This window comes from Suncus etruscus, chromosome 5 (genome assembly GCF_024139225.1).
Source record: "Suncus etruscus isolate mSunEtr1 chromosome 5, mSunEtr1.pri.cur, whole genome shotgun sequence".
Taxonomy (NCBI): Eukaryota; Metazoa; Chordata; class Mammalia; order Eulipotyphla; family Soricidae; genus Suncus; species Suncus etruscus.
In genome coordinates, this window is record NC_064852.1 from 20,773,648 (window position 1) to 20,797,684 (window position 24,037).

At 57.9% G+C, this 24,037-nt stretch overlaps 1 protein-coding gene across 1 annotated transcript in view; it reads left to right on the forward strand.

Annotated features, from left to right (window-relative positions):
* Positions 1-12,303: 12,303 nt before the first annotated feature.
* NOTCH1 (notch receptor 1) overlaps positions 12,304-24,037 on the forward strand; it is a 32,302-nt gene continuing 20,568 nt past the window's right edge. The window contains exons 1-2 of the mRNA XM_049773581.1: positions 12,304-12,609; positions 14,051-14,129. Coding sequence (XP_049629538.1) covers positions 12,546-12,609; positions 14,051-14,129 — 143 coding nt within the window. The 5' untranslated portion in view covers positions 12,304-12,545. The remainder of the gene's footprint in view (positions 12,610-14,050; positions 14,130-24,037) is intronic.

Sequence of the window (24,037 nt, forward strand, 5' to 3'; positions counted from 1 at the left end):
CACACTAGGGGCAGGTTTAGTGAGCCCCAGCTGTAGCACCCTCACTCGGCCACCCTCAGCCCCTGGTTCCCCAAAAGGACACCCAGTGGTCAGTGGCCAGCCAGTGTGAGAATCAGGGTAAAGTGCCAGAGAGGCAAAGGAAAGGCCGTACTGTGCCCTACACCCTGTAAACCCTTCAGCTCCAGAGCCCTTCAGCACCCCTAAAGAATCCCAACCCCCCTGAGGCCTGCAACCACAGGCCCAGCATCTCAGGGTCCCTCAGGATGTCCGGTACTCACAGCCCAGTCCACTCATCCCTCTCACACCAGCTGTGCAGTGCTCACAGGGCTGCAAACCCCTTCCACGTACTGCCAAGATGTAGCCACCCCCAGTTTCGGGTGCTCCCCTTCCTTGGAAAAGGCCCCTCTTGCGCCCACACTGTAGCCTGAGCTGGGAGGGCCGGTGGGGGAGCCTGCGCCTGGGCCTGCCCGCTGCCAACAAGGAGAAAGATAAACAAACCCCACTTAGCCGGGTAATTACTTGAGAGAGTATCGAGATGATTAATGGTGGGAACCGGCGGAGTTGGGGGGGCCTGGGTCACGGCACAGCTGCTCTTCCTGGCCTGCGCCCCACGTGTGTCTAGGTTCACTTCTAAGTTCTTCTCATGGAGGATGAGGGGGCTGTGGGCCAGAGAGAGGCAGGACACCCCACAGCCCCTGGCCAGGTCGGCTCCCACCTGGCCTGGGGTCAGCTGTGTTCATCCTCACCACCACTGCTAGAGTAAGGATCAGGGGGCCCCACCTTTGCCAGACTGGGGGACCCAAAGCCGGCCTTGCGGAGGTCCAAGGGCCCGGGGGTTGGAGGATCATGCACTTGCCTCCCTATGAGGGTCATAACACATGTGAGAGTGAGCGAAAGGTGTGTCTCTGGTAAGAGAAGGCTCTGGCCAGAATCCAACCTGCCATCTCTGACTCAGGCTCCCTGCCTGGCCCAGAGCTCCCATTACTGCAGGAAGAACTTGGGGCTCTGAGGCAGGAGAAGCCATGCACAGCCCGTCCCCCTGGGGAGTTCTAGAGCCAGGATCTCCTGGAGCTGCACCTGAGTCCTGAGGTCCACCAGACCTTGGGCCTTGTTCCTGTTCCACAAGGATGTACAGTTTAGGGGCTTCACCTCTCTGCATGCCTGAGCCCTGTGGCAAGCACAGAGGAGACTGGTGCTGTGCACATGATGCAGGATGAGGGGGCAGCATGGGGTCTCTGCACGGGAACGTGCACAGCATAGGGTTCCCCTTATGGCATGAGCACACGGCAGGGATTCTTACATGTCCATGCAGCACGTGTCCTTGTTCCTGCGCAACCTCACTCATGGCCTGGCCTTGCTTTCTGTGCCAGGCATTAGTTTCTATCCTGGAACTGTGCTGCATATATTCATTATGCAATTAGAAGCACGTGCTCCTCCTCACTGTGGGTGCTCCAGGCCCCATAGTCCAGGTGGATGGCTCAACATGGCTCCGTTACTTCCTCAGGATGAAATTGGAGCTGGAGATGCAGTCCATACTGGTTCATACAGTGCCAAGTCAATAATGCCCCAGGGTAGAGGGGACCCTGGAGGTGGTAGGCATGGCATGGGGCTGTGAGGTTGTGCAGGACTGTGAGGTTGTGGGGCAGCCAGTTCACATGAACCCCATATGCCCGATGGTAGTGGAACCTCTGGGGTGACTTCTTTGGTTGGGGATCCCCATACACCTGAAGTCTTTGGGGTGAATTCTGCAGAGGTGGAGACTTTACCTCCATGCTATCTCTCCAGCCCCTCACCATCTTTCTATTCCTACCTATGAGCCCCCTACCCTGTATTTGCTTGCTACCCCCACCTCTGCATCCTTCTCAGCTGTCCTCACAACCTATTCCTTATGTGCACACCCACCTGAGGTGCTTGGCCTGGTCCTCTGATGAGTTCACGTGGGAGGGCCCGGCCCCCACCTACATCGCCCCTCCTTTATGTACTCCTTCCTGGCATTCCTGTCCCTAGTCCCTTTTGTGTGTGTGTGTGTGTGTGTGTGTGTGGTTTTTGGGTCACACCCGGCAGTGCTCCGCGGTTATTCCTGGCTCCAGGCTCAGAAATTGCTCCTGGTAGGCACGGGGGACCATATGAGGCACCGGGATTCGAACCGATGACCTCCTGCATGAAAGGCAAACGCCTTACCTCCATGCTATCTCTCCGGCCCCCCCTAGTCCCATTTTTTAAAAGTAGTTTTTGTTTTCTTTTGTTTTTCAGCCACACCCTGCAGCACTCAGGTGTTATTTCTGGCTGTGCTCAAAATCACTCCTGGCAGGTTTATATGGGATGCTAGGGATCAAACCTGGGTCGGCTGTTTGCAAGGCAAACACCCTCCTGGCTGTGCTATGGCTCTGGCCCCTAAAAATAATTTTTTATTTAAGTGAAGAACCGTGATTTACAAAGTTATTGATAATTGAGGTTTTTTTTTTTTGGGGGGGGAACCACACCTTGCTCAGGGGTTTACTCCTGTCTCTGCACTCAGGGATCCCTCCTGGTAGGCTCCAGGGACTCTATAGGGTCAACTGCAAGCAAGGCCAGGCCAGCACCCTCCTCACTGTGTAATTGCTCCAGCCCAATAGCTGAGTTAAAGGCATCCGCTCTTTTAACACCAACCCCACTGCATATGCCAACTTCCCTCTACTAGTGCCTGCCCCGCCCCAGGCTCCGTCCTCCACCTGCCACCTTGACAGGCATATTGCAGGGTTTCCTTGTTTGCAATGTATTGTTTCTGTTTGGGGTCACACCTAACTGTGTGCTTGGGGCTTACTCCTGGCTCTGCACTCAGGAATCACTCTTGACTTGCTTGCAGAACCCTATAAGGTGCCTGGAATCAACCTTTGGCTAGCCATGAGCAGAGTCAGACCTTTCTTTGCTGTGCTCTTGCTCCAATACCACCTGCTGGTTGCATCTTATCTGATGTTTCAGTGTGTCTGAGTCTGTGTTATGGATACTGAGTTGCGCAGCTTGCCTGCATTGCCAGTATAACCGATCCCCAATCTCTGTCCCCTCACTACTTCCCTTTTTTGTCTTCCTTCCTCCTGGGTTTCTCTCCTCTTCTGCCCTCCCAAAGCTCTGAGGTCAAGGGTGATCTAGGCATCCCCTTTTATTATATTACATTTCCTCACCAGTTACTTCATAGACAGATGAGTGAGATTCTCCTGTGTTTGTCTTTCTTCTTTTGATTTATGTCACCCAACATGAAACCTTCCAGTTCCAACTAAGTTGCAGCAAATTGCATGATTTCATGGTTACTTATAGCTGCATAGTGTCCCATTATCTGTATGTACCACATCTTCATAATTCATTCATCCCCCATTGGACACCTAGGTTGGTACCATATCCTAGCTATATACTAAGTGCAGCAAAAATAATGGTGTGAATATATCCTTTTGCTTCTTTTATTTCTTTTCCTTTTCTGCTTAGTTTTGGACAACATCTGGTGGTGATCAGGTGATCTGATCACCGGGTGATCTGGTGGTGATCAGGAATCACTCCTGATGGGACTTGGTTTTTTGGGGGGATGCCTCTTTCTTTGCACGTGTGAGGGTCCCATGCTTTCATCCTAGCTCTATACATAAATTAAAAAAAAAAACCAACATACACTAGAGTTTCAGAATGAGACCATGCATTCTCACTGCCTTGAAATGTGGTGGGCCTCAGTTTGGGAAGGTCCCTTGGGGTTCCTTCTCAGACCCTTAGAGCTAGGAACCACAGTGCAAAGGACATGCAGAAGGGGGCACCAGGCCATCCCTACACCTTTCTTGTCTAGCCCATTCCCACTGGGGGTTTCCAAAGGGCTCAGATCTCTGTCCAAAGAGAATCTTAGATCCCCTGAGAAGAGAATCTCAGATCCCCTGAGAAGAGAATCTCAGATCCCCAGATAAGAGAATCTCAGATCTCAAGTGGTAGGTCGTTTGCCTTGCACATGACTAACCCAGGACAGACCATGGTTCGATCCTGCAGCATCCCATATGATTCCCCAAGCCAGGAGCAATTTCTGAGCACATAGCCAGGAGTAACCCCTGAGCATCCCTGGGTGTGGCCCAAAATCCAAGAGAGAGAGAGAAAGAAAGAGAAAGAGAGAGAGAAAGAGAGAGAGAGAAAGAGAAAGAGAGAAAGAGAGAGAGAAAGAGAGAGAATATCTCAAATCCCAGAGAATCTTAGCTTGAGAGAACAGAATCTAGGATCCTCAGAGTCCAGGGAGGAGGAAAGAAATCGGGGGTAGGGGAGAAACAGTGAGAAGCAACAGGCGGAAGGGTTGAGAATATCCAATACATGGGGGGTGTTTGGGAAGTTCGAAGCTAAATCTCTGAATCAGAGTTACTAATGCTGAAATCACGAGACCATACATCCTAACTTGAGGGGATGCTGTGAGGTAGCATGGGGGTTGGCTGGGATAGAACCAGGGATGCTGGGGGGACCGGCTGACACTGGGCCCAGGGCTGTGCTGGATCATGGTACATCTAAGATTCAAGTAGGAAGGGTTTAGAGAGATAACACAAAGGGGGGGGGGGGCGTTTGACTTGCATGTAGCTGACCCAGGTTCAATCCTTGGCATCCCATATGGTCTCCTGAGCCTGCCAGGAGTGATTTCTGAGTGCAGAGCGAGGAGTAACCACTAAGTATTGCCACATGTGACCCCAAAAAATGTGGGGGTGGGGGAGAGAATTCACAGCAGCCTAGCAACCCCACAGCTTGGCTCCTCCATGGCCCTGAGCCCCCTCACAGCCTCAAGCAAACTACGGTCTGTCCCCACCCCGTGGCCCTGAGCAGCCTCACATCCCATAGCTCTCCTACAACCCCGAGCCCTCCCATAGCCTGACCTCTTGTGACCCCTTATCCCGAAGTGTCCGGTTAAGGGCCTGGCCCATTTCCTGGGCTCTGGGTTCCTCCAGGGAGCTGTCACCCAAGAGACAGAACTCCCAGTACTTGGGGCTCTTGAGGACACAGCCTGTGGGGGGTCAGTGCCCCAGCAGTCTTGGGAGCTGGTCGAAGCCTGAGCCTGGGTTCAGTTTGGGGCTCTGAAGTGGGGGTCTTTATGGCTGTTTGGGAAGGACCCTCCATTGCTATGATCTGGACTCCTAGAACCTTCCCCAGATGGACATCCCCCATGCTATGTTCTGGGCTCCTTCTAGAACCTTCTCTAGATGAGCACCACAATACTGTATTCTGTACGTTCTGGCTCCTTCTAGAACCTTCCCCAGATGAAGGCCTTCATCTGTGTTCTGGGCTCCTTCCAGATCTTCCTAGATGGGGTCCCTAGCACTATGGATTTGCCCTCAGGCGCAAGTGGCTAGGCTATTCTGCTGCCCTCCACGCTCTCTACCCCTGCCCCTCTGCATGGAACAGGAGCCACTGAAGAAAGGAGCTTCTAGAAAAAGGCCCAGGGTTGGTCTGGGGATAGGGGATCTCTGTCTGGGTCCAGCCCTCACCCTGGGTGTGTCTGAGGCCAGCGGCCAAAGTGCCTTCATGTGCCAGGTGGGACTGGACATGGGTGGGGCAGGGGGCTTTCGGGACAAGTTTGAGAAGCTTCCAGAAGACCAGCTTCTGGGCCCTGCTTCATTTGATCTGCTGCTTTCTTTTCAGAACAACCCCATCCTCCCACACAGTGCTGGAAATCTACCTGTTCTATGTGAAGCCCTAGAAAGTGCCCCTGACCCCCCCCCCCCATACTGTGCCTGAGGTTGCTAGAGTTCCCTGGGATTGTTGGGGGGCGGAGGCAGAGAAAAACTTCTTTGAAGCGAGATTTTGGGTCTGTGGGTTGGTTCTGTGCAAAAACACGAGGAAGCACATTTGAGACTATTTGAGGGGCTGTTTCGGGACAAGCCAGGTAGAAACCTGTCCCCTAAGTCAGGGCCAGTGCGGTACCCCTGGCCGCCAGTTGGACAGCAGTGACCACTCCATCCTATGCTGCCCTTGGGCCCTGGTGAAGGCACTGGACTGTTTGCTTCTTTTTGTTTGTTTGTTTGTTTGTTTGTTTTGTTTTTTGGGCCACACCCGGCAGTGCTCAGGGGTTACTCCTGCCTATCTGCTCAGAAATAGCTCCTGGCAGGCCTGGGGGACCATATGGGACGGCGGGATTTGAACCAACCACCTTTGGTCCTGGGACGGATGCTTGCAAGGCAAACACCACTGTGCTATCTCTCTGGCTCCAGACTGTTTGCTTCTTAGTTCTTCCCTCAGCAGGAGCCATGTCTTTCCCTGGGGCTGGAACTTGAAGTCTTCAAGGGGGCCTGGGGCCGCAGGCAATGCCCAGCCCTGTTGGAGGTGGCCAGGCATAGGGCTGGGGGATGGGGGAGCTCACCGTGACCGGGAGGCCCGAGGGCCATGCTCTGCCCACTCATGTGGTGACATGTCGCAGTCTTGTGCTCCATAATTGAAGGGGCAGAAGCATCTCATTATGTTGTTTCAGCTAAAAAGACTTGAGAGGCAGTCTGCCAGCAGGTGGGCCGGTGGCAGGTGCTAAGTTCTGCTTCCTTTACCACTGACTGGTGCAGTGCTTGGGAGACTCAAGACCGATCCTGAACACCTCAGTGAGTTGTCCTAGATCCTCGTCCAGATCACTTGGGGACTCTCTCAGATGCCTTCCTTGCTTCTCCTAGCCCTCTAGAGTAACCCCAGACTCCTTCCTCCTGAGAGTGCTCAGGAGAGATGTCAGTCCTAGTCCATCCCATCTCAGCAGGCAGCAGCCTCACCCTATCTGTCCCTGCTCTGAGCAGTGGCCCCCTGGGGTCTGGTCTTCTTGGACACACCCCACCTGGGCTGAACTGACTCTCAGATGCCATTTACTTTCTGGGGACCCACCTAGCATGTATATATGTGGAGAGAGACATGCCCCTGAGGGAATAGAAGTGTCCCAGAACTTCCTCCAGTGCCCCCTAGAACCTCTTTACCTTTCCTAGTACCCTTCCCTGCGGGTCAGTCAGGCCCTGGTCCTGCGCCCAGAGTGAGTGGCCCTGCATGCGACTACTGGGGAGTGGCACTGCTGGGGACACACACACAAGCACACAAGTCAGGTCTTTGAGTCAGGCTAGCTTGGGACATGGAGGGCTGAGACATATGGCTCGCACCTTTGCAGTGTCTCCCAGCTTTGAGGGACAAGCTTAGGGGGACAAGATTGGGGGTAGGAGATCACTGTGCAGACACACTTCCCCGGAATGCTTTGGAGGACAGACACCCTGGAGGAAGCCAGGGAGTAGGAATGTCATATTCATCACCCCCCCAAAGTCACCAGAGTAAAACTGCCCCTACACGCTGGTCCCTGTACCCTGTCACACACCCCAGCTGGGAACAGCAAGCTAACAAGGTTTTTGGCCCCCAAGTCTCAATGGGCAGCACCCCAGAAGTGCCCATGCAGGTCACGGTCTCTGGGCCAAACAACCCCTATATGTAGGGACTATGTGTCGGAGGGTAGCAGTGAGTGAGAAGCCTCAGCACCACCAGATCTGACCCCCTTATCACTTCCCAACAGTCCTTAGAACCTGCAACTTAACTTTGGAGCCCTTTATGGGCCTTCTGGGGAGACACTGACCAGGTTTGTGCCCCACAGCATCCTTGCATCAGCATCCTTGCATCACCACCCCTCAGAGGGGTCCTCATGCTCCCCGTTGGACCACGCAGTCAGGCGCCATGAAAGCCTGGACGTTCCTGCTGATTTTCAAAAATTATTGCAGCAAATGTTTACCAGGGAGACGCTGATGGTGAAGATAGGGAGCTGGGAGGCCCGATTGCAAAACCTTTGCGGCCCCTGTGCCCGGTGGCAGCTCTGGCACTCAACTGCCAGTGAGGTGCTGATTCCCATTTGAATGACCCCGGGCAAGTGTCTGTGAGACCCAAGTTCCCACGCCGACTCACTCGGCAGCGCCTCTGGGTTTTGGCACTTTCCTTAGCTGTCAGAGCGAAGAAAAAAAAAAAAAAAAGAATTCTGGTCTTACTTAAGGATTGTTGGAGTTTCTCCTTCCCCTGGGACATGAAAATAACTCACAGATGTGCGGTACCTGCTAATGTCTGCTCCGTCCCGCCCGGGGAACAGCACCCCCACGCTCCCTGTAACCCAAACCCCATTTCCATCCCATTTTCTTTTTAACAGGGGCCCCGTGGTTGGGGGAGGACGGAAGTTCAAAACATGTTTAAATGTGTCTGGAGTCCTGGGAACCCGGCTCTGGAGCAAGATCTTGGAGCTCGGAGGAGGGGTGAGGGACAGGGCCAGAGACTAAGGGGGGCCCCTGCGGGGGTGGGGGGGAAGCAGCCTGCACAGATAGACCCACTTCCTTGCCAGCAAGTCCTGCCCCCAAATAGGGGGACGGCACTTTGCAACCATCATTTCTTCTTTGTAAAAAAAAAAAAAAAAAAAGGATTTGGGAAGAAATAAAAAGAAAATGTTTAGTTATTTTTAATGGCAGGAAGGAAGAAAGGGAGAGTGGGAGGGAGTGAGAAAGGAAGGAGGGGAAGGAGAAAATGGAGAGAGGAAAAGAGAAGAAAGGAGGAACGAAGAAGGAAAGAGAAAGGAGGGAGGGAAGGAGGATGGATGGAGGAAGAAAAGGGGAAAATGAAAAGAGAAGGATTAAGAAAGGGAGAGGAAAGAGAGATGAAGGGGAGGAAAGAGGGAGGAAGAGAGGAAGAAAGAATGAGAAGAAGGAGGGAGGAAGGGACCAGGGAGTGCCATGGGGAGGGCCTGGCAGCCTCTTTGTGACTCAGGCTAAGGGGCCAGTTGGTACCAAAGCCCCAGGGGCGGGGCCCAACAGTTTCGTCCCCTGGGGCACTTTCTTTTTGGAGAAAGTTCTAGGCTGAGCCTGCAGGCAGGGCCGGGCTGCACTGTTGCTCTACAACTCCCCAGCTCACCTTGCCCAGCCCCACCCACTGCTGCATTGCAGGGGGCCTCAGCTGGGGGTGGGCAGACTCCACCCTCCTTGCACACAGAGCTTTGGTGCCTTCCAAGAAATGGGAGACCACAATGCCCCCAACAGCACCCCCTAGACTCCCCAAACAGTGCTTCCCAGCACCCACCTCACCCTGTCTCGGAGGCCGCCCACCTAGGAGAGACAATCCCCAGTGAGGGGAGTAGCTTGGAGGGGGGAAAGGATGGGAGATTGTTGAAGTGCCCCCCCCCCCCCCACTGGGAACAGGTTCACCTGGGGGACTTGCCTGGGCAAAGCTCACCTAGCTGTGCCTCCTCTGATCTTCCAATTTGCTTCAGTGTCCCAGGAGTTGACACAGGGTTGATGCTACCCTGTGCCCTGCCCCACTGTCCAGCAGGGTCCCGGCCAATGTACTAGATGGCAACTGGGACCCGGGAAGGAGATTTTCATGGGGGTGAATTGGGGGGCTGAATAGGATCCACACATCCCACTCCTTCCCTGTCTGTACCCACATTTTCATAGTCAGGTCAGCTGAGTGTTGGGGACACACTGTGACAGGTCTGCATTCACCCTTTGACCCTTGCAGGATGGAGGGTGATGGGGAAGGATGGTTATGGGCGAATTGGTTGAGGAAGGTGAGGGTGGAGGAGAGTGAGAGGTGAGGCTTGCAGGACACAAGTTGTGGTGCAGAGCACATGGCCCAGCAGCCAAGGGGACACCCACCAGCCATGTGGGAAAGGGCCCTGACTGGGAGATCAGGGTTCTCATTTGGAATGCGGGAGGCACACACACACACACACACACACACACACACACACACACACACACACACACACACACACACACACACACCCTGTCCATTCTCAGTCAGCCTCAGTGAGGGGCCAAGGGTGCTCATGTGGGAGAGAGGGAAACTGAGGTCCAGCAAACAATAAGGGAGGGAGGAATCTAAACAGGGTCCTTTTACCCTCCTGGCTGGTTTATGTCCTGCCTGGGACCCCATGTCTCAGTCCCACGGCTGTCCAGACTATAAACAGGCAGGAGGTCAGTGGTCGCCTGAGCCTCATCACAACTCCCCAGACTTCAGGAATTTGGGGGTCCTGGGAGAGCAGGAGAACAGACAGCGAAAAAGGGACTGCTTGCCACCACCAAGACTCAGCCCCTCCCTAGAACCACTAGGGCTGGGACAGGATCTGGCTAGCCCCGGACACCCCCAGTGTCTCCTTCTCCCCGGGGGTCTGAGGAGCAGCAGAGGGGCCAAGCTGAGCCCTGTGCTTCAGTCTTTCTGGATACTCAGAAACTTTCTGGTCCCCCCACTTTTCTGAAGATTGGACACTGCACCAGGCTTCGCCCCGTGAGGTCCTGGGCACCTCCTCCTTCCGGCTTCTCTTCGGAATCTCCCCCATCCCCCAGCTCTTGTAGGCCATTCGCACCTTAGGGACCCTTAATAGGGAAGAACAAGGCAATGGTTGGGGGAGAAGGCCTCATTTGCAAGTGAAAAGGCTTCACACCCCTTCTTTGGCAGGGTCTCTCCCCAGCCATAGCCCCTTCCGAATTTGGGGGGTTGTCTCCGCCCAGTAGTGGATGAGGTGGTTAGAAGGGGACAGAAGACAGACTAGAGCTTGTTCCCCACCAGGGCTGATGACCTGATTTCCTTTGGCCTGAGACCTGTGGGTAGAAATGGAGCATCAGATGCCCGGGAACAGGAGCAGTGCTAGGAGACCCTTCTTCCTCTTAAGGAGGGAGGGTCCTGGGGGTGCAGGATCAGACTGTTCCAAACCCCTCTGCAACAGCAGCTGCTGCCCAGGTGGGTCTCAGTGCTTGGGGAAGGACTGCCTTGGTCAGCTATGAGTGCCCTGCCAGGTACCCCTGAGCAGCAGTGGGGCTCTGGGTGCAGTGTAGAAGGACAGTCTCTTGCCCTCTGGATAAATTCAGGCGTCCCCGTGCTGCATCCCTCAGGTATATTCCATAGGGCCCACGGATGAAAGTCAAGACAGTGGGGGGGCCACAGAAAGGAAATAAAGTGGGGAGGGGCCAGAGAGGGGAGAAACCTGCTGGTAGTCCCCTGTCTGAGGCCAGAGCTTGGTATTTGGGAAGTGCAGAACTTTTTTTATTTTTTTGCTTTGTTTTTTGCTTTTGGGTCACACCCGGCAGCGCTCAGGGGCTACTCCTGGCTCTACGCTCAGAAATTACTCCTGGCAGGCTTCGGGGACCATATGGGATGCAGGGATTTGAGCCACCATCCTTCTGCATGCAAGGCAAACGCCCTACCTCCATGCTATCTCTCCAGCCCCAGAAGTGCAGAACTTAACTGGAACCATCAGAAATCCATCCATGCAGGTGGAGAAATCAATAAATGCATGTCTGAGTCAGTCAAAAAAAATAAATGCATGTCTGGAAGGTGTGCACCTAAGGGCCTGGGCTGCAGGTGTTTCCCAGGCACGCTGAGGCTAGAGCCATCGGTGACCTCGGAGCACCCCTATGTGTGAGGAACTTTGGGGGGGGACACTCGGGGACCTTTCCCTTCCTTAGGCTGACACCAGCTTTTGGGGTCACCTCTCCCCAGGATCTGTCATTGCCAACAGTCCAGCTTCCTCCAGTAGAGCCCGCGGGACTCATGGGCGCAGCGTCTGCGGCCAAGGCAAGACTCCAACCAGAGTCTTCATACCGGGGCGGGGGGTCCCCAAATTGGCCACAGCCGCTCTCCCGGCATCCCTACGCAACTCAACCCTCGCGTGCAGCCCGGCGGTTCCTCCAGGCCCAGGCCAGCCTGGGCCATTGACATGCAAATAGGTCGGCGGATCCCTCCGCGCCGGAACAAAACTTTTCAAAAAAGTTGCAACGAACAAATAGTCCCAGGGGCCGGTCCCAGCCTCTTGCGCGCGCCCAGGCTCCGACGCGAGACTCGGGGCGCGTGACGTGGGGTCCCTTTGGTTCACCCCAAGGCGCGGCTGAAGGAACACGGGGCTCAAGGGGTCCCGGGTTTGCTAGTGGGTGGGTGGTGATTGCGGGGCGGAGCGGAGGGATCGCAGGAGACAGGAGAGGTGTGCCGCTTGGGGCGTGACTATAGGGTAGGGGCGTGGCCTAGCGGTGGGAGGGCGGCTCCGAGCCTCACTACTGCCTGGAGGGAGCATGGGGGAGTCACGGGGGCGTGGCCTTGCAGTTGGGGGCGGAGCTCCCTGAGCCTCCTAGTGCCTGGGCTGCTGGAGGGGAGCATGGGGAAGAGACGAGGGCGTGGCGTGTCACACAGGGGCGTGGCCTACCAAAACGGGGGCGGAGCCTCTCTAGTGCCTGGGCCGCGGGAAGGGGCGAGTTTGGGGCGTGCCCTGGAAAAAGGGGCGTGTCCGGTCGGGCGGGGGCGGAGCGCACGGCAGCCCCGAACCTCACTAGTGCCTCGGCCGCGGGAGGGAGCGCAGGGACGCGCGGGGCGTGCGTGGGGCCCGGCGAAGAAACGAACCGGGGTACGTCGCAACCCGGGGTACGTGGCCGGAGGTCCCGAGAAGAGCCCGGCGCCTACCCACCAAGGCAGCACGAAGAGGACCGTCGCGGGGTTGTGCGTGCCCTCCCGACCCGATTCCACCCACCCCGGTCCGGCGCAGGAGGCAGGCCGCCCCCCACAGGGGCGCAGTGCGGGGCAGCGGGCGGGCAGGCATGCTGCGGCTCCTGGCGCCCCTGCTCTCCCTGGCGCTGCTGCCCGCGCTCGCCCGAGCACGAGGTAGGCAGGCGGGCGCACACCCCACCGGCTGGGGCCGCAACTTTGCGCGCCCGGAGGAAACTTTGGCTGCGCCCCGCTCGCGCTTTGCGCGCGCGCGCGCGCGTGCGTTTGTCCCGGGGGTCCCGGGGTGCGGAGGGAAGGGAGTCGGGGCGCAGGCGAAGGCCGAGAGGAAACCCCGGAGGGCGGGCTTGAACCTGCACCCCGGTGAGAAACCCAGCGTGGGAGACCCGGGTCCAGCCAGAGGCGCGTGGGGCGCGCGGGGCGCGCGCTGCCTACTAGTTTTCGATTTGAATCGACTTGGTTTGGGTTTCCTGTTGCCTTTCGTGGCCATGTATATCTATCGTTCTTCTCCGCTGGCCGGCGCCGCGAGCGGATGTTGGGGTGTGGAATGTGTGTGTGTGTGTTGGGGGGTGTCCCGGGCCCTGCGTTCACCTTCTCAGAACCACACGGGTGGGCTTAGCGTTCGTGCGCCTCCGTGTCCAAGGCCCCTCGCCCTTGGTCCCTGGCCCCTCGCCCCTGGGAGAGGCTCACTCCGCTTTGCCAGTCAAGTTTGGAAATGATAGAGGTGTGGAGAGCCCCCCCCCCCATATCCACTTCACACCAGGGTGGAGGGAATGAGAAGTGAGGGTGAGCGCCTCCCTTCCCTAAATCAGAGATCTGCGCCCACCTCTACCCGCCCCGTTTAAGTTAGCTGGACAGGCAGGGTCCTGGCTAGCTGGTCCCCCTTTCCTGGGAACTGCAGATCCAAACCGTTCTAGAAGGGGCATGCATCCTGACCCCTTCATGGTGGATTTGTGAATGTCGGGGTTCGGGGAGGGGATCCCTGGAGGTGTCCTCTCCAGAGAATAGGGATTGGATGTCCGCTGGGATGCGGGGCTGTCCCTGGGGAGGCGGCGGCCCCGGTCGGTCTACAATGGGCCGCTCTGATTCCGGCCTGGCCGGGCTGTGCTGCGGCGGGCAGCGAGCGGGCGGGCAGGGCGGCCGGGCCCGCAGCTGTCGGATTTTCCCACGAGTCGGGAGTCTGCAGCCACGCCTCCGACCCGACCCTCCGCACCGCCCCCTCGCAGGACGTGTTTGAACAGGGAGACAATCCCGAGTCTGGAACACAGCCGGCTGCCCTGAGTGAGAGAGAGTGAGAGTGAGAGAGAGGATGCGTGTGTATGTGATTTTTTGTGTGTGTGTGTGTGTGTGGTATACACACACAAGTGCGCACACGCTTGCACACCTGAGCTTAGCTTTCCTCTACGGCTTTCAGGTGGCCACTCCTGGCCACTTTGACCCGTCCACCTGCCAGTCAGTGTGTCCCACCCATCCGCCTGGCCCGTTTCTGACCGCACATTTCTGGGCAAAGTGATCAATCTTCTTGTATGTGATTGGGGAGGGGGGCACTTCATCCACAGGCCCTTCTCAGCTGACCTTCCCCTGTCCCCTCCTCTCCCAGGCCCGCGGTGCTCCCAGCCCAACGAGAGTTGTCTGAACGGGGGCAAGTGTGAAGTGGCCAACGGCACGGAGACGTGCGTGTGAGTATGCAGCCCTCTTGTTCTTTTGGGAGCACTGCTGGCCCGCGCGGGCTAGGCTAGGGACAGGGCTGGGCCAGGGATGGGGGACCGACTGAACACTGGCGCATTGTCTTGTGGAGATGGCCCAGAGGCGGCACGTCACGTGCTGCTTTGATTGGACCGAGTCTGCCAATTACTTAATCAGGGCGATTATGCTGCATGTGGCCGCCCACCCGCTGCAGAGTCCAGTGCTAGAGAGAAGCCTGCAGCTCCTTCTCTCCCCCCAAAAACTCTCCCTTGGCCTGGTGAGTGGACCCAGGACCACTTAACTTGAGGCCCAATGCCAGCTGCCAACTGGGCTGCTTCTACAAACAGGTGACATCCCTGGACAGGTGACCCTCCCACTGAGCAGGTAACCTTCCCATAGCTGGTGACTCCCTGGAAAAGTGACATATTTTGGAGGTGACCCCCTGGACATGTGATCCTTCTTGACAAATGACCCCTGGGCATGTGACCCTCCCTGGACAGGTGACCCTCTTTGGATAGATAACCCCTGGGCAGGTGACCCTCCCTGAGAGGTCACTGTCCTGGATAGATGAGCCGTTGGACAGGTAATGCTCCCTGGGCAGGTGACCCTCCCTCACAGGTCAGCCTTGGACAAATAATACCCCCTGGGTAGGTGACCCTCCCTGGCAGTTGATCTCCTGGACAAGTAACCCTCCCTGGTCAGATAGCCCCCCTAGGCAGGGGGTCCCCCGGGCAGGTGACCCCTCCAGGCATGTGGTATCTCAGTAGGAAACTGTTACTGTCAAGGGGACAGTAGCTGTCAGGGGGCACATGATGTTGGGGGACACTTGATGCTGGAGGACATTCCCTGTTCCATCCTCTGGGTCAGTGGCTGCGGGTCCTTCTGTCCTGGCACCTAGGAGAGCCCTAGCCCCTGACTCAGAGCCACAAGTGGGGGTCTGGGGGTGCAGCAACTGCTCCTGGGGGTTGCTCTGTGGCAGCTCATGCCCTTCAACTTGGGTTGCTGGCCTGGGAATAATGTGCAGAGTGGGCGCCCTCATTCCATCTGCTGAGGGTTCATTGCCTTGACAACCCGGCGCCCCGCCCGCCCCTGACTGAAGCCAATTAAGTGGGGCTGTGAGCAGTTTACGCACAAAGCGATTGTGTCTTTGTGGCCCTAATGAATGCACACTGCTTTGCTTTCTTTCTTTCTTCCTTTCTTTTTTTTACTTTTTTTTTTGGGGGGGGTGTCTTTCTCCTTCTGCAGAAGCCTCATGGACGCTTGATGCCCTAAATCTTGTTTCCTTTCATTCAGAAACCGACAGCTGGGATTCAGCGGCCGTGCCATGGCCTTTGTTGGGGGAGGCGGATTAATGCTGTGTGATTAATTATGTGTGGCTTCCCCGCTCCGGCTGCCTCCATGGGGAATGGGCCATGAGGGCTGACGGGCCTGGAGCGGCACTATGCGGGGCTGGCCTGCCTGGTGCTTGGTGGGCTTCCTTGACCGAGGCCACGCCTGTCTGCTCTAGTTCCGTGCGACTTATCTCCCGTCTGAAGCTGGCTCCGTGGTGGTGTCGTGGCAGATACTCAGGGAAGCGGGTAGTGATATGGTCTTCCACCCCAAACCTGGGCTCTTGGGCACCGACTGCCCTGCCAGGTCTCCACAGGCGCCTGGTGCCAGTCTGGACTGCGCCCTGGGGCCCAGCATGCCCTCTCCCCTGGGGGGAGACCTACTTGAGACTGGCCTGGCTCTCAGCCGAGCGAGCCACAGAGACCCCATTGTGCACCCCTAGATCCACTGGCGAGTTGGAGCGGAAATCGGGCTGAGAGACCTCGCCATGGGCTGCAACCGTGGGGGTAGGGCATTTTAAGGGAGAGTTTGAGCCTGGCTGGGGTCCCTAGCAACTCCTTCTACACCTGCCATACTGGTGGCCCCACAGGTTCCTCCTGACTGCAAGACACCCGTCATTTCCATTTCCCGTGTGTGTGTGTGTGTGTGTGTGTGTGTGTGTGTGTGTGTGTGTTCCTGCCATCTTCAGTCCTTTTTTGTTGTGTTTTGTTTTGTTTTGTTTTTGGGTCATACCCGGCAGCACTCAGGGTTTACTCCTGGCTCTATGCTCAGAAATTGCTCCTGGCAGGCTCGGGGACCATATGGGATGCCGGGATTTGAACCACCGACCTTTTGCATGCAAGGCAATTGCCTTACCTCCATGAAATCTCTCCGGCCCCATCTTCAGTCCTTTCTAAGTGTCCCTTTCTGCCTCACTGCTGGTGCCCTCGAGGCCGCACCTTAAGAGTGGAGCTTGCATGGGGGTGGGGGTGGGGGAGCCCCTGTGGTTTGAGTCTGGCCCTGACCATAGGCTCAGTGCAAACAGGGTCCCCATTTGGGTGGTGTGCACTATTGCCTAAGAGGGTCCTGGGGGCAGCGGGCTCACTTCCCCTGCCCCTTCTGAGCTGATAGTGCTAGTTTCAGGATCCTCATTCTCTAGCGGGTCAGAGGGGTGCGGCCTGCGGTGGGCATTTACTTACTCGGCATCCTCTCCAGCGGGGAGTCTCCCTTCTACGCTTCTGCCAAGCTCAGGGCTCATGGGCACCAGGGTGTCTGGGATCCTGCAGGCCTGTGACCCCCAAGAGGCTACGTGGGTAGCCCAGCACCCGCTCTGGCCTAGCCCGGAGTGGTGGGCATGGGCCCTTCCAGCAGATCTGTCTCAACCACTGTCCCTCCTGTCTTCTCAGCCCCTTTCAAAGGGAAGCCCCCCTAACCCACAGACAGGAAGTGACTGCCTATTTGTCCTGCCTTGGCAGGGCCTTGTCATCTCTCACCTGTCTGCTGTTTCCATTGACTCACCTGCTGACTGTTCACAGCTCAGCGACAGGGCTCAGCAGGACTTCCTCTGTGGACCCATGTGGGGCCGGACCCCGCCTGTCCCCCACCGTGGCACATCAAGGCTCTGGGGCACTGGAGGAAGGTACCTCTGCGGGCGGCCCAGTCTGAACCGCAGCCAATGTTTTTCCATTGAAAAAAAACAACCTTGTTGTTTAGAAAGAATAAGAAACTGGGTCCTTGCAGGAGCCAGCAGGCAGGGCAGCTGCTGACTGAGGCTGAGCACTGGGACTCCCACTCCCCCCCCAAGGGTCTGGGCAACCCCCGCAGGCAGGGTACAGTTTGTGAAGCCTCTCTCGTACCTGTACCCCAGTACCTGTCCCCCGTGGACGGACATAGCATTGCAAGGCTGGCAGTATATCGATGGCGGTATGTTGATGGCGGTACATCTCCCGTGAGGAGACGAGAATGTGCCCAGATACTCCCCCAAAACCCCGCCCACTCAACTATAGAGTATTGCTGCTGTTAGTGCCACAGCCTTTGAACACCTGGTTTACAGGTGGGAAAAGCTGAGGCTACAGGTGAAGTGGCCGCCTGAGGTGGTGATCCAAGTTCAGCCGCGTCAGTTCTCCCCTTCATGTGCAGGCACATCCAGAACTTTCCAGAACTTTCCCAGAGGCTTTAATGAGCGCCTGGCTCCAGGGCATGATGACTGTGGGCCAAGAGTGAAGTTGGGGAGGACCAGAGCTTTTTACAGGGGCAGGGGGCGGGTACAACCCATGCACCCCTGAAACTTATATGGCCCCCCCTTATACAAGTGGGGTGGGCTCAGCGGCCCCTGAAGCCCAGGAGGGCCTATGAGTGTTCGGGTTGGGCAGCTAGGCAGCAGCAGGGGGAGGCGTTCCATTCCATGCCCAGAGTGGGCCTGGCTCCCTGGCAGGGCAGGTTCTACCGGTCTGGAACTGCCATGAGTGCTGGTGTGCCCGCAGGCTGGAGCACCTGCTGAGGAGGGCAGCCCTTTCCTGAGGTTGGTTTCCTGAAGTTTCTCAGCCCCTGCACTCACCCCCCACCCCATCTCATCTCTGGGAATGACCAGAGTGGGGAAGCAGTGAGGGCTAGGCATGGAGATAGGCATCTGGGCAGTGAGTCCTGGCCCCTAAAACCTGCCCATTCAGCTCTTCTCAGTAGGGCTTTTTAATTTTGTTTTGTTTTTATTTGGGGCCACACATGATGGTGCTCAGGGGTTACTCCTGGTTCTGTGTTCAGGAATCACTCCTGGCAGAGTAGGGGAAACATATGGGATATCAGGATTCAAATCCAGGCCGGCCTATTGCAAGGAAAATGACCTTGCCACTATGCTTTTGCTCCAGCTCTAGAGGTTGGAGGTTCTTGATGTTTCCATTTCTCTGGCTCTGTAGAACCTTCTATGTCTTTCAAATAGCATCTTTGCCAATACCTTTTGGCCATCAGCTTCCCACTCCAATAAATTGTAACTTGCATGGCTCTCTGGGCAATGTGGGTTAGTCTTGGGGCTGAGGTTGTCCTGGTGTTCTGTTGTTCCTTGGAAGATTGGGCCCTTATTCTGAGCCTATATCTCAGCCACATCCAGGAGGCCCCTGAGGGCCATGGTGTGTCTGTGTTAGGATGGTGGTCCTGCACAAATCAATGCTCTGGGGCATTCAGAATCGAGGTGGTCATAGAGTGGCCACTAGGCCCAATCTCTCCTTCACAGAGGAGAGGAAGAAGCAGTGGGTTCAGCTGCCCAGCCCTTGGGGTCCTGTGTTTAGGATGTGGTTTCACTGGGAATCTCCGGGGACCTCCAGGCTCTCTTTAGCCAGCTGTGGGCTCAGCTTAGGCCTGCTCTTGGCTGCTGGCATCCCGGCTCCAGGCATCTCTCAGGGCTGTAAGAACAGAAACATGTTTCCTGGGGTGGCATCACAGGGCTTCCGGGGTTGGCCCACAGGGGTGATATCGAGGCAGGGCCCCGTGCCTTGTGGGACTGTGGGCTAGCTGGGGGCTGCACCTCTCTCTGTGAGCTCAGCATGAGCATGAGCTCAGCAATCACTACAGATCAGGATATCTTGGGAGCAGCCTCGACTTCACTCATCAGGCCTGGCTGGGTGGGGGTGACATGTGTCCAGAGGTAGGTCCTGGTATGGAGGAGCCACTTGGGTATTCGGCCCTTCTTCCGGGGACCCCCATCCTCCTCATCTTGGGGAGTGTGAGGGAGAGGAGTCGGGTGCAGGGCAGGGGGTGTGGTGTCACCCCCTACTGCTTCCTCTCCTGGCCATACACGGAAACATTGTGGTTACTGGAAATGAGGCAGGGAGAGGCGTCCCCTGTGTGTATTTTCCCTGACAGCTTTTCAGTCAGAGGCGCTGCGTGGGGCTTCGGGGGCCCCCGCACTTCCGTTCCTTGGGGACTGTCTGCCCCTGCCCCCGAGGGCTGGGACAGCGCCATCTCGGCTTTCCCTGTCCAGCCCAGGGTTCCCCAGCCACTGTAGCCAGTCCTGGCTTCCAGGGAGAAGCTCCCTTTGGAGGCTGGGGGCTGCTCAGACTGCTCTGGGTGCACAGGCGACCCTGAGAGGAGGATCTGGGGCCTTGCTCCCAGCTGAGGGGCCACAATCTGAGCCCTCCAGAATTTACCCAGAGCCTGGTCCTCCCTCACGCCTACGGAAGTGGTCAGGGCAGCTGGCGGCCATGACACTCTTGCCCGGACCAGACATGTTTGAGAAGTGAACAGCTTGGGCCTTCTGCTTCCCTCAGGGACCCACAGTCTCCTGTTCCCTTCTGTTAACCCCAGAATCTCCTTCCCTTTAGGGACACCACAGCTTCCAGAGTCTTCTGCCTCCTGACCCTCCCTCACACCTTCTTGCTCTCCTGATCCTTCACAGCTATCTGGAGTATGAGTTAGGGGCAGGTCTGGGGGCTGCCAAAGTATGGGTTCCTTTGTCTCCCAGACCTGGGGAGTGCTGAGGCTGGGGTCTACCCTGGCCTGGGTTACAGTGGGGCCTCCTCTATCCTGTGGACTTGCCCAGTGGAGCAAGGGAGTACTTGGGCCGACCCGCTCGCCTCAGATTGGCCGAGGCTGGGCCCAGTGGCAGCTGTTTCTGTGACTGTGCCTCTGCCCTCCCTCACCCCCTTTCTTCCAGCTTCCCACGTGGGGGGTGGGCAGCACCCGCTTTGGGGGACAATGGGCCGCCTGGGGCATTGTTTTCTGGTGGGAAAGGTTCTGGATCCCAGGAGGACAGGCGTGTCCCCCCCCCCCCCCCAGCCCAGCCAGCTTCCCTGGAGCCTCCGAGGAAGCCGCTTCCCAACCACTTCCTCTTCTGGCTCATTCTTCCAGGGATGCGGCCCAGGAACAGGGTTCAAGACAAAAGCACTGTGGCCCGGAAAGTCTCCCCCAACCCCCAGGTTTCCTCTCTTCTAAGGGGCCACCGTGTTTGGGGTCTCCCCCTCTGAGATAAACGTGTCCCCACCCCAGGGCTGGTTTTGAACTGCTCAAACCCAACGGTTATGAAGGTCGGGGCAGGTCGGAGCGACCACAGCCCCATCTGTTGCGATTCTTGGTGGCCCCGGCCCCTGCTCTGTGCCTGACAGTTGAAGGAAGTGGGACCCGACCAGTGTGCAGTATGATCTGCCCCCCCCAACTCTGGGCAAACTGCCTGTAGCTGGAGGGGTGCGCGGAGCTGGGCATTGAGGGCCTGGGGAGAGGCTGCCCCAACACTGTGTCTCTGCATCTCCCAGGGATCTGGGGTCACCTGGACTGAATCCTTCCTGCCTAGGGCAGGGCAAGGGACCAGCTGGAACTAACCCTCAAATCTTGTCCAAGGACAGAGCTGGGCCTCTGGGCGCTGCTGAATGGGGAGGAAGTGGTTCCTCTGTTGTCAGGAGTATGCCCCCAAGCCCCATTGGGACCCCCTGGGTGCCCTGGGGTGCATAGCAGGAGTCTCCCTGACATGCTGGTGGTTGGAGAGGCACAGAGGTAGCAGGGTAGCCCAGCAGTGATGCTCCTTCCCAGCCTGGCGTGCTCGGGAGGGACCTGCCCGCAGCTTCGGGCTGGGGGTCCGGGCGATCACCCCTTTATTGCCCCGTGAATAATCACAGCCGCCGGAAACTTTGGACTTGGCAAGGGCTGGCGTGGGTGCTGGTGGGCGCGTGCGCAGAGGGTTGGGTGGGCGTGGCTAGGTGAGTGGATGTGGCCAGTTAGATGTGCAGGGCCTCCCAGTCCCGCCCCCTTACTCCCACCCCCAGGAGCCTAGCCCAGAACAGGTGTAGTCTGAAAGGGGCGCGGTTTCCTCTACTATCTGGCAGGCTGCAGGGGTGGTGGGAAGCGCCTGACCCTGGCGCCTGCCCATCCCTTCCACCCCTCCCCAGGGCTCCTGGATGAAACCTCTCCTGCTGCTGCTCCTGAGGTCCTTGGGGACTGGTGGGGGGCCAGGGAAACCTGTGTGCAGGTAGCACGGGAAAAGCACAGTGCCCAGCACCACGCCCCATTCCTGAGGTGTGGCCGCCTTGCGGGGAACCTGAGCCAAGCACATGCCCTTGGCCGGAGGTGCCCCCCATACTCGAACTCTGGTCACCCAGAGGGGCACTGAGACTCAGAGGTCCTGCCTATCTGACCCCCAGAGAGGCTGGCTGGTGGCCAAGGGGCCTGGAGCTGGTCACCTCCAAAATCCCTCAGATCTTCCATCAGGCGTGCCTCCTGGGGGACAAGCTGTGGGGGGATCTGTCCAATTAGGGCACCTCCTTGAGCCCCTGCCTGCTCTCTGCTCCATCCCGCCTGTTTCTGGCTGAAGCCGCTCCTGCCTGTGCCTGTCCTCTGTCCTCTGTCCCAGGCGGCAGATGGTTGCTGACTTAGAAAGGGAAACAACACAGTTTAGAATCGCCCCGGGTGAAAGGTCGAGGCAACATCTGCCTCGGATGCTTTCTGGGCTGCATATCTTTGCAGGGCCTGGGAGGGTGGGGTGCCGGAGAAGCTTAGTGGAAATACCAAGCGGGACATGGAGGGTGGGGGGGGCCCACACGGCAACAGGTGTGCCTCCGGGCCAGGCAGTGGATGTGTGAAGTCCCTACTGATGCCCCCTCCTACCTGTCCCTGACCTCAAGACCCCTGGGTTCTTTCAGCCTCTAGCACAGTCCCTGATCTATGTGTGGTGGGGGGTGACTGGCTGACCTCCTTGGAGTTCCCAGTGGGTCTGGATGAATTCTAGGTACCCGCTGGATCTTGGGGAAGTCTGTAACACTCCTGAGCTCTGTGTGTGTGTGTGTGTGTGTGTGTGTGTGTGTGTGTGTGTGTGAGTGAGGGGCAGGTGGGGGGCACTGCCTGGTCATCCCTAATGATCCCTCCCGGGGGCCATGCCAGCACAGGCTGGGCAGCATGCCTACACGCCTACATGCCAGGCTGCCAGCCCAGGGACAATGGCTCTCTCAGCTGCCACCACCCCCATGCAGGGAGCCCCCCTGGCCACACCCTACCCACCCTCCAGCTCAGTGCAGGAGCAGCTGCCGCATCCTGCCTGGGCTGCACCTGCTCATGGTGCCCTTTGTCCTAGGGCTGCTGTCGCACTTTTCCTCTGGGCTGTCCTCAGCTGAGATGGGCAGTCCAGGTGGTCCCTCGTGGGTCTCTGTGCTGGGGATCTCCTCAGGGAAGGGCTGGGAAGTCACCTTTGCAGAGTCATGTCCTGCCAGCCAGTGGGGAATCAGAGGGGACCAGACATCTTATGACACCTGTGGGGGTAGACCCCGTGGTGAGCCCATAGGCAGGTGGATGCAAGGAGTGCCTGGAACCAGGCCAGCATGGAAAGCCCTACGGATGGACTGATAGATGAGCAGACATCCTCAGTCCTGTGCCCGCCCGCCTGTGCCCCCCCCTCAAGTGCCGGCGGCTGGGAAAGAAAAGCGCCTTTTTCCCCTGGGGAGGGGGTTGCCCGCCCTGACAATGAGGAGCATTCACGGCATGGGGGAGGGGCTGCCTGTCCACAGGGGTTCCCAGGGCGCCCCAGCCTGGAGGGGCGCCTGTAACCGGATCCCTGCAGGGCCTGTAGTTTGGCTGGGGTGTGTGCTGGGCGGGTGAGAGGAGGCAGGCTGTGCTGGGGGCACCTCTACGTCTGCCCCCGCCCCACAGGGAGGCTTGTTTTCTTGAGCCAGTTGCTGGGGGTGGGGGGCTGTGCCTCTGGCAGCAGATGGCGGCCGAGTGGCCCTTTTGCTTGGTCCCTGTCGCCCACCCCAGCCGTGGCCACAGATAAAAGCCACCGCGGCCGACAGCTGCCTCCTGGGCCGTGGGGGGCAGCGACGGGGCCCACCCAGCTGCTGGGAAACAGGCAGCCCTCAAACCCCTAGCCACCGCCATCCCCAGAATCCCTGCAGGTCTGGGGGCGTCTGGTGCTGTTGCCGCTTTGCTCTTAAGGGCAGGGCCAGAGTCCGGGCAGCTCGATTGCTCCGGGAAGACACCCCCCTCCACGTACAGAGCTGTGGGGGCTGCCCGCTTCCCAGGCCCCTCGGGGCTCGCGGCTTGGAGCTCGTTCTGCCTCAGAGGCTCAGCCGCTGGGAAGGGCGCGGCCTGGCGGGTCCCACAGCCTCACGGTGCTGCTCCTGCGCCCTGTGCAGGCATGGCTGCCCCTGGGCGCGATTTATGACTGTGGCCAGGAGGGTGTTGAGCCTCAAAGCTGGCTGGGCAGTGACATTGTGGGGGGTTGGGACAATCAGACCTGCTGCCTGGTCCCTCGGCCACCTACTCAGCGGGCAATGGCAGGCACTGTTCTTGTACTCAGCAGACCAGCCCTGGCCTCGATCTAGGAGGGGACAGTGCTGGGTGTGGGCAGAGTGAGGGGTGTCCAGCTCTGTCTTCCCCATCCAAACTCCCAGACCCCCAGTAATAGAATTCTGAGTAGACTTTACCCAGCCGCTCCTGCTACCACACTTGGCAGCACTCGGGTTTCTCCTGGTTTTGTGCTCAGAAATTACTCCTGGTAGGCTGGGGAGACCCTGTGACATGCTGGGGATTGAATTTGGGTCAGCCACATGCAAGGCAAACACCCTCCCTGCTGTGTTCCTGCTCCAGCCTTCTCCAGAGGCATTTCTTACCCCCATGGCTGGGG